Source organism: Galeopterus variegatus, unplaced genomic scaffold, assembly GCF_000696425.1.
Source record: "Galeopterus variegatus unplaced genomic scaffold, G_variegatus-3.0.2 Scaffold454, whole genome shotgun sequence".
Lineage (NCBI taxonomy): Eukaryota > Metazoa > Chordata > Mammalia > Dermoptera > Cynocephalidae > Galeopterus > Galeopterus variegatus.
This window is the reverse complement of record NW_007726565.1, coordinates 101,772-111,441: the sequence shown is the minus strand read 5'-3', so window position 1 is coordinate 111,441 and position 9,670 is coordinate 101,772. Positions and strand designations below refer to the sequence as shown.

The 9,670-nt window shown below is 60.5% G+C and overlaps 1 protein-coding gene across 1 annotated transcript in view; it reads right to left on the bottom strand.

Moving 5' to 3' along the window:
- Positions 1 to 3,568: 3,568 nt before the first annotated feature.
- Positions 3,569 to 9,670, bottom strand: part of PLXNB2 (plexin B2) — a 24,834-nt gene continuing 18,732 nt past the window's right edge. The window contains 15 exon segments of the mRNA XM_008568938.1: positions 3,569 to 4,230; positions 4,317 to 4,453; positions 4,531 to 4,605; positions 5,161 to 5,236; positions 5,389 to 5,453; positions 6,018 to 6,165; positions 6,241 to 6,401; positions 6,586 to 6,740; positions 6,941 to 7,025; positions 7,109 to 7,209; positions 7,391 to 7,547; positions 8,225 to 8,371; positions 8,634 to 8,700; positions 9,042 to 9,223; positions 9,605 to 9,670. The exon segment at positions 9,605 to 9,670 is cut by the window's right edge and continues 4 nt beyond it. Coding sequence (XP_008567160.1) covers positions 4,349 to 4,453; positions 4,531 to 4,605; positions 5,161 to 5,236; positions 5,389 to 5,453; positions 6,018 to 6,165; positions 6,241 to 6,401; positions 6,586 to 6,740; positions 6,941 to 7,025; positions 7,109 to 7,209; positions 7,391 to 7,547; positions 8,225 to 8,371; positions 8,634 to 8,700; positions 9,042 to 9,223; positions 9,605 to 9,670 — 1,590 coding nt within the window. The 3' untranslated portion in view covers positions 3,569 to 4,230; positions 4,317 to 4,348.

Here is a 9,670-nt window from a genome sequence, read left to right as displayed (position 1 = left end):
TGGGGAGCGGCCTTTGTCTGCGCTGTGGCCGGGCGGGGCGGGAGCCGCGTCTTCATGGCAGTGGGCCCCTCCCGCGCCCTTCCCCAGGGGCGGTGCGGCTGGTTCCCTCCTTTCTCCCCGGTGGGTGGGTGGGTGGGGGGACCTGAGCGGGTGGAGAGATGTCTGCCAACCCAGGGGCATCCTGCCCCGCCAGGCTTCTCCCACCGCTGGCCTGGATCCTGGCCAGAGCTGCCCAGAGCAAAGCGGCCCAACTGCGGGCCTGTGGGCCCATCCCGACCCTCTCTTCATTCAGCAAACCTGCACGGGGAACCCCCGGTGTGTCCACCCAGGCCCCAGGCAGGGGAGGTCCCCAACCTAGGTGCCTTTTAGGAATGGGGTGGTGGTATAAATACTGCAGAGGAGTGACCACTGGCGAGTTTCAGGTGTTGGTGATGAGTGCAGGGAGCCCCCAATCAAGGAAAGGTACAGTCAGAGCCTAGTAGGGGTCAGGGAAGCCCCCCTGGAGAGGTGACACCAGCAGAGAGCTAGGCTGAACCTCCAGGCAGTCCTGAGCGGGGAACAGAAAGGAGGATGGAGGCCACTGGCCAGGTGAAAGCAGACAACCTGGAAAGAGAGTGGGTGGCATAGGGCAAAGGACTGCTAGGCCAGGGCAGACAGCCCACTATGGGAGGGGAGTACCCAAACCCGTCTCCCTCCACCTTCTGCTGTGATTCAGCGTCACCCCAAAATACCAACACCCACCCCTTCTCCCTGGCCCAAGCCACCACCTCTTCACTGAACTACCAACCATAACAGCTCCTTGCTGGTCTCATCCTGTCTTGGCCCCTCCTGGCTGCGGTCAGAATGAGGTTCCTAAAAGATAAATCTGGGGCTGGCGTGTGGCTCACTCGGGAGAGTGTGGTGCTGATAACACCAAGGCCACGGGTTCGGATCCCTATATAGGGATGGCCAGTTAACTCACTTGGGAGAGCGTGGTGCTGACAACACCAAGTCAAGGGTTAAAATCCACTTACCGGTCATCTTTTTTTTTTTTTCCTTTTTTGTCTTTTTTACTGACCGGCAACGGGACCGCAACCCTCGGTGTTGCGCCCGCACCGCGCTCAGCCAGTGAGCGGGAACCGGTCTCCACATGGGATCCGAACCCTCGGCGGGAGCGCCACCGCGCTCCCAACCGGCGCACTTCTCCAGTGCGCCACTGGGCCGGCCCTACCGGTCATCTTTTTTAAAATAAATAAATAAATAAATCTGGCTGCGGCCAACCAGACGGGCCGGGTGGTGGTGGGGTGAGGGGCTGGTTTAGGGCACAATTTGTCCTTGCTAGTAACAAGCAAGCAGGATGTGACCTTGGGTTCTGTAACATTTTATGGGGCTTGGAAAGGTTAAGGTTGCCCATCGTCCCTTCTCATCCTGCCTCTCCCTCCTTTCACTACACTAGGAAGAGGAGGGAAGTGAGAAATGGGAAGGACAGTCACCGTCTGCCTGACCACTCAGGGCTGCACCACCTGCCCCTGCTCCTATGGTAACATCTGTGCCCAATTTCTATCCATCGCTGGCCCCACGAAAGGACAGGCCCCTGCACCCCTTCACTCTCCTGTCTGTCCTCCAAGGGGCAGGGGCGGGGGCGGGGGCGGGGAGTGAGGCTGGAAACCTCCCCTGGGTGTCAGAGTGTTGGACCTGCAGCCATCTCAAAGCTTCACAGTGCGTGTGGGGTCTCACTGGCCCTTCCCTTCTTTCCTGACTGCTCAGTGGGGAAGGGGTAGAGGAGGTGTGTAGAGGATTCATAAAGCAAATGCACTTCACAGGGCCTGGTGTTCCAAAGACTTGCAGTTTCAAATACTGACCTTGCAAAGGACAGGAAATTTTCCCCAGGCTATTGAGTCTCTGTTGTAAGATAAAGAGTTGTAACACAGCAAGGCTGCTGGTTCAAGGACAGACAGGTTACTGACTGACATGTAAAGGTACTGGGAAGCTGCTGGAGGGAGAAGGAATGTTTGCTAAATCAAGCCTTTGTTAGTGGATCACTTAATTGTCTAAGGGAGTGTCATCTGACTTGTTTTTACTGAATGTTACCAGCTTCTATTGTAAAACTTGTTAAACGGTACTTAGCAAAACCCCACCTATGTCTCTTCCTGTAACTTCCTGGTCTGGAGAATAAGTGCAGGAAGAGAACCCCAAATCATGGTTAATTTTCCAAATGGAAGAAATGCCTCACACTTGAGTAAGTTCGGGGATATTAACCCCTTTCTGGGGCTTCTCACTACTCAGAAGAGGTGGGCTTTGAGTAACCTTTGGCGGCTCCGTCACCCAGGGGGAAAGGGGTGACAAGTCCGTGGGAGGCAAAGCAACAGAGGTGTTCAGGGGTCCAGTCTGGAAACCAGGCCTCCAGGTTCACAGCCCCCTGCCCCAAGGACCGCCAGCTCAGCACACTTGGACTGTCCCCCCATCCCCTTGCTTTGACTTAGCAGCACCTTGTTCAGATTTCCTGACCAGCCAGGTCTCTGGTAAGGGAGGAGCCCAGTGTTGAGCCATAGCAACAGTGTCATTTCGGGGGATCCTGGGGCAGGGGATGCTAGTTGTCTGCCTTGTACCCTTCCTTGGGGCAGACAACAATCCTTTTTCATGTGGCTTGAATGGAGCTGCCCTCATCCATCCGAGACCCTGCAGCCATAAAGACGTACCCCAGCAAGGGAGACACAGGCTGGGGCTGCCTGAAGATGAATCGATGCATGTCAGGAAGCAGCTCAGACAAATGGAACCAGAGACCCGAGCATTTGGGTCCAGCCCTATCTGAAGCTGGGCCACCCCACTTCCTTGTTATGGAGCACCAAGCCCCCTCTGCTTGGGTTGGTGTTCCTAGAGCACAGAGGAAGCTCCCTGTGGGCAAGCCCAGTCTGTCCTGTTTGCCACTGTGTCCCCAGTGCCCAGGACAGTGCCTGGCATGGAGCAGGCACTCAGTAGGAACGTGTTGAATGAAAGGGGCCAATGCGCTGGTGCCGCCTCTGCCTGAGGGTAGCATGCCGCAGTAACACCTGCGCACAAGCACTTCTAATGGCCTCTGCCCTGTGTCCTGGGAATTGGGAGCAACACCCCTCTTCCCAGTGCCAGATTCCTGGGCAACCCACTCCCCCACCATCAGCAAACATGTCACTCACTCTCAGGTACACGGACCCTGAGTCATCCTGGAGCAGCGCATGGGGCTGAGAAGCAGCTTGCCTCATGGCCCCGTGGCTGTGAGCAGTGAGACTCGGTCCTGGAGCTACCCCCAGGGTCCAGTGGGGTCTGCACAGAGGAGGGGCTGTGGGGTGCTGCCTCTTATCCCTGTCCTAGAAAGCAGGAAACAGGTCCTGAGAGCACAAGGTAAAGACAGGGGACTCACGCCCTGCGGCCCCCCTGCCTCCATGGTTCCTAGCAGCCCAGCCCAAGAGAAAGGGAGGTGGGAGGCCGCTGAGGCCACCAGATGGCACCGGATCCGGTCCAATTCCTGCTTCTCGCTAGACTGCATCCTCGTTCCCCTCCAGCAGCATGAGCAGGGACAGATCCATAGCCCCAGGAGGAACCCAGCCAACCAGCAGTGAAAAAGACAGCTGTATTTGATTTACAATTAATAAGATTTACAAAAAGAGGTGGGGTGGTCTTGGTGGAGCTGCTCCAGGACCCTCAGGCCTGGACAGGGCCTCCAAGGCAGCCTGTCTGACAGGCCGTGATCAGGATCCTGTCTGCTGGATCCCCTCTGGCTGCTTGGGCGCCGACGTCTGACGTCTAGCGTGACCTTTGAGGTGGGACCCTGTGGCCCCTGAGTCCACTTGGAGCGCCCATGCCCCTGAGGAGGCCCAGTGAGGTCAGGAAGCCATCGTACCATTTTTCTCTACTTCCATTCCACAGAGGGACAGACAGACAGACACAGTCCAGGAACTTGCCCCAGGGGCCACAGGCACTCAGACCCCACCCAGAGGCCAAACCCAGGGTATCTGAGGCAGCTGCTGGTATGGGGCGGGGTTGGAGGGGCTGAAGTTCAGCTGCCCTGCGGCCCAGCATGGCATCGTCATAAGGCACGTTTGCGAGTCACTCGAGACTTGACACACAGAACACCCGATGCTGGTTCCACAGGAGGGAGCTGGTGCTGGGGTGGGGGCCCGGGCAGTATTGCTCAGGAGAAAGACGCTATCGTCTACAATGCTGGGGTGGGAGTCCCCCGCCGCTCACCCACCCCAGATGCCTGGGGCTCGTCCTCTGCTGGGAAGAGAGAAGGTCTCAGCCACGGCCACTTCAGCGTCATCCTGAGGGGCCGCCCGCTGCCCCACATGGACATCACGCACCTGTGCTAGGAGGCAGGGCTGGAGGTTGGAGGTCAGAGGTCGGTGACCTTGTTCTCAAGTGCAGCCGCAATCTGCTGCAGGCGGAAGGCCAGCTGCATCTTCTGGGCAGCGGGGTCCTCCTCCAAGGCGTTGATGATCTGAAGGTGCGACCCATCAGACCAGACCCACTAGGGACTGCCCGAGTACCCCCTCCCCGGGAAGACCTGGGCCCTACCTCATCGTAGTACTTCTGCGTGTACTGGTAAAGCTGGTGCAGTGCCACGAGGGTGTTCAGGGAATCCGTGTGTGACTAGGGGGGATGACAGTGAGACCCAGGATGAGGAAGGTGCTGTGGGACCCCCCAGGGCAGGCAGGGACAGTGTGCGACCCCCAGGACAGTGTAGTGGCAGGCTGCAATGTGATGGCCCGCGGTGGCGTCCCAGCCCAGCAGGCACAGGGGACCACACCCTTACACTGTGTAGCCCCAGACACACCGATGACCATGGACAGCAGCAGAGATGTGCACATGGAATCACCTCTGTCCCTCCCAGTGAGATGCTTGCCCAGACATAGCCAGTACAGCAGACACTGCAGGCAGGGCTGGTACAGAGCTGCTCACACCTCCACACTCCCCCCGACTCAGTCACATGCATGGACTCACCTCCTCATGTGACTCAGAGCCATACCCGTGTGCCGGCCCATCTGACAAATGTGCCCCCTCCTGGCCCCACCCCTTCTTTTTCTCTCCTTGTGGGCACAATTTCACCCCTGCCTTGCAGTTCAGTGTGGCTTGGCACAGGGGCAGTGGGAGAGGGGTAGGAGCCTTGGCTCAGCCTGGAGAGGGTCAGTAGCACGTCCCCCTTACCCGGGAAATCTCAGCCAGGTGTGTGTTCATGTCCTGGTCGCTGACCTGCACCATCTGCCGGATCCCCTTGTAGTAACTGCGGGAATGGTCACATGGGGAGTTGTATGGGGTAGGGGAAGGGGTGAGCTGGGCACGGGGAACCAGAGGCCCACCATGGCCCTCCTCCCAATCCCAGGCCCGAACAGCCCTCAGGGACACCACTGGGGGCTGGGGTATGGCGGCACTCACTCCTCCACCATCTTCTTGTAGGTGGAGATCTCCTTGGCGTACAGCAGTTTGTTGCTGGGTGAGTCCTGTGGGGGACGCAGCCCAGTGACGCTCAGGCCAAGGGGACCAGCCACCCCTACCCAAATTCCCAACGTTCACATCAAGACAACTGTATTTTTTAATTTGATAACTTGTACTAAAATAAAACTCAGTTTTTCTGCCTATGTAAGGTGGGGGGAAGTGACATGGGAGGAAAAGGGGGACAGGGTCCCAGGGATCTCCTTCTAGGCTCTGCCCTGAGCCTTCTTCCCCACCTGGTGGGCGGGTGGAACAGCCCCTCAGCCTCAGTCATCCTGTCCTAGGTGGGGGTCTCCCAGCAGCCTGAGGACAGCCGGCAGGGCCTGCCTGGGGAGGGTGGGTCACTCCCCTTGCCTCCCCTTCCACCCTATTCCGTTCCAACCCCTGGAGATCAGCCTTTGTCCGCAGCTCTTGGCACATCCCAAACTCACCCCCCGGGCTCCCACTGGCCACCCATTTTCCCCCGCGGAAACCATGCAGTCTAGGCCCCTCTGTGTCCCCTGGGTGACTGCCCTAGCTCTCCTCTGCGGCAGACCTGCCCACAGCCCCTGTGGCCCGCCGCCCTGACTCACGCGGCTCAGTTTGTGCTCCGTGCGTGTGCAGGCGTCCATGAAGGTTTGTGCGATGACCGACAGGGAGGCATCCACCACCTCGTGGACGTGCACATCAAAGATGAAATGGGGGTTCTTGAGAATGTTCACCCAGAACCGGAGCGGTAAACTGAGGCAGAGCAACAGGGGTTGAGGATGCTGCTGAGAACAGGGGGCAGGGCCGGTGGCAGTGAGAAGCCCTCACCTGTTCGTCTTCCAGATGTGGATGGTGTCCTCGTCCCTGATATCGTGCTTCTCTGCCTGCTCGTCTAGGAAGTCAAAGAAGTACTTGACGGCTGGTGGCACCGCAAGCCCAGGTGCCAGCACACTCTGGAAGAAGTTGTCCACAAACTGCTGCAATGTGCCCTGCAGGGGAGTGGGGCTCAGTGTGACCCTGGGGCCCGGTGCCCCGATGCACCACCGCAGCCCACGTGGCCCACCTTGACCGAGAGCAGCCGCAACTGCTGCAATGTGCCCTGCAGGGGAGTGGGGCTCAGTGTGACCCTGGGGCCCGGTGCCCCAATGCACCACCGCAGCCCACGTGGCCCACCTTGACCGAGAGCAGCCGTGTCAGGTAGATCTCAGTGATGGCCTTGGTCCGCTCCTTCTCCTTCATGCTGCCCCGCTTGGACTTGCCCTCGTCCACCTCATCTGCCGGCCGCACCAGGTGCCATACACGGTTTTCTTCCTCCAGGAGGGCATGGCCTGTGGGGAGTGGGGTGCTGACGGACCCCTGCCCAGGCCCAAAGCCCACAGGCAGGGCGAGGACTGAAACCCGGGTGTCTGGGGGTCTGGGTTCCCGGCTGGGATTGGCACTTCCCCTAGGTGGCAGCAGAGGGCGGATGGCAGTGCGTGTGCCCAGAAGCAGAGCCGGAAGGGAACGGGGAGCAAGGGCAGGGACTCACGCTCCCCAGGCAGGTCCTGCTGGCTGTCCTCAGGCTGCTGGGAGACCCCCACCTTGGACAGGATGAGGGTGGCTCCATCCCGGACCTAGGGAATAGGGTCATGAGGGCAGGCCATGCTCCCCACCGTGCCGGGGCTGGGAACCCTGCCCCACGCGGCTGCACACTCACGTTGTAGTGCATCAGCGTGTTGATGCGCTTCCACCGGCCTTCCCGCTGAGAGGTCAGGTCCAGGTCAGACAGAATCTGGGCTGTGGACCCAGGACGCCACTCTGTGGGAGGACATAGCCCAGCTCCAGGAACTTCCCGGGCCACAAGCCGCCCTGCACCGGGGTCCCTCTCACTGCCCATCCCCAACCCTGGATGTGGAAGCCATCGGGGCAGGGTCCCTCCACAGGGCAAAAAGTGGGGCACGTGGGCACCCATGTCCAGGCTAGCTCTGACCACACTCACCAAGGACCACACTGTCAGGCTTGGGCCAGCAGGAGCAGGACTGCGTGCGGTACACCTGGTCGATGATCTTCTCCTTCACCTGGGAGATGGTGTCGCAGTTGAGGACCTTGACCGGGATGGCGTCGACCCCTTCATCCTGGACAATCACGCTCACAGTCTGCCAGGGGGACATGGAATGAAGAGCCAGCAGGGGAGGGGTCCTCACTTACACCCACCTCAAAAGGGGGCCCACTCTCTGTCCCACCAGCCTCGCCCCCCACAGCTGCCCTCAGGTGTAAGTGCCAGGCTGGCCTGGGTCTGAGCCCTTGAGACACCCAGAATGAGCCGGCTTCACCCTTCCCCCCTGGGCTCAGCAGGACAGAGGGGGGATGGCTCACAGGACAGCTCACTCACACGTCACCACGCAACGTCACCACGCAACGTCACAGGACCACATGTGCACAGACCATGCACACAATCTCACACCATGTACATTAATAAGCCACACACCCTCTCAAGGTCTGTCCCAGGGCATACGCCTCTCACATGTGCACATAAACTCACCACCCAACACGATCGGTATGCTGGGCCCTCTGGAAGCCCGGCAGCAGACTGGGGTGTCCAGGAAACCTCTAGCTCAGAGTCAGGACCTTACAGGGGTCCCCAGCCCCTCCCTGAGCACAGTGTGTGTGTCAGCCACCTGGCGCGGGCCCAGCACAGAGAAAACACCCTACTCTGAATTGATAAAGGAGGTGACCGGCCCCGCGTGGGTCCCATCCACAGACAAGTAGGGTGCAAGCTCCTTAGCTCAGCCTGCGAGGTACCCCTGCAGCCCCGGGCCCTTGGGGAGCTCACCAGGGGCGCGTATTCAACGTCATCCCCCAGCAGTCCCGTGTCGTTGAGAGTGTACTTGGCCTTCTTCTGCACGGCGTCCACCGGCCCTTTTTCTACCTGATGTTTGATGGCCTTGAAGAGTTTGTACAAGGGCTCACCAGCGCTGTCCTGCAGCAATACACGGTGGTGAGTGGGTGGGAGGGTTGGGAGCCAGTCTGGGGCCATGGGTGGCGTCGGGGGACTTTGTGCCTGTAAGAGGCCCCCTAGACCTGAGGCGTAGTGGGATTGACCATGCCCAGGGGCAAAAAGCAAACCTGTCTAAGAGGGGCTGGACCCAGCTTAAGGTGCTATAAAGGCAGCTAGACATTTGGAGGGAACAGTACCACTTGGCCCCACCCCCCACCCCCGGCTAGGCTGGGGTGGAACCAACCTTGAGGTACTGGTACAGGCAGATAGACATCCAATTGGACAGCATCCTCTCCACCACGGTCTCAGACCTGGGAATGCAGACAGGCCTTGTACCAAGGGACCCCTAGTGCCCCTGAGGCCCAGCTAGCTCTTCAAACGCCTGGCCACGTTCACGCCAGCCTAGTCTCTCCCCGGCCCTGGGTCCCGTCAGGATGCACATGTGTAGCCTGCCATCACTGGCGCCCACTGGGCATGAGGCAGCATCAGCCCCCGTCTTCCACCGAGAGCTGATGCGGAGGGCGGCGAGGGGTGGAATCTGGGTTGGTTTCTACCTCCAGGGACGCCAGCCCACCCCTCGGCTGTCCCCTTCTCTCTACCCACCTGCGCAGGCTGGCCCCTGCCGGCTCCGCCCTGCCCGCCCCCCACGCACCTGCGCAGCATCAGCTTGGGGTTCTTGGCCACCACATACTGCTCCATGAGCTCCAGGAAGAGAGTGCGCATGATGTCCGTGTAGTACTCAAGCTTGCCGTGCAGCGCCACAGTCAGCAGCGACGCAAAGTAGACCTTGGCGCGAGCGGAGAACTCTCGCTGGTTCTCCAGCGTGTGGATGAACTGTGGGGACCGGAGGTCAGAGCTCAGCCCGCCCCGCCCACGCCGCTGTCAGGCCCCGCCCTGCCCTCCCAGGCCCCGCCCCGCCCTCCTAGGCCCCGCCCTTCCCGCTGTCAGGCCAAGCCTCGCCCTCCCAGCCCCCTCCCACACCATTGTCAGGCCACGCCCACGCAGCCCCCATCAGACCCTGCCCCGCCCACGCCGCTGTCAGGCCCCGCCCTGCCCTCCCAGGCCCCGCCCCGCCCTCCTAGGCCCCGCCCATCCCGCTGTCAGGCCAAGCCTCGCCCTCCCAGCCCCCTCCCACACCATTCTCAGGCCACGCCCACGCAGACCCCATCCGACCCTGCCCCGCCCACGCCGCTGTCAGGCCCCGCCCCCGCTCACATTGATGAGAAACGACTTGCTGTTGAGCAGGTTGGAGAACTGGTACAGGGCCTGCTCCACGATGGG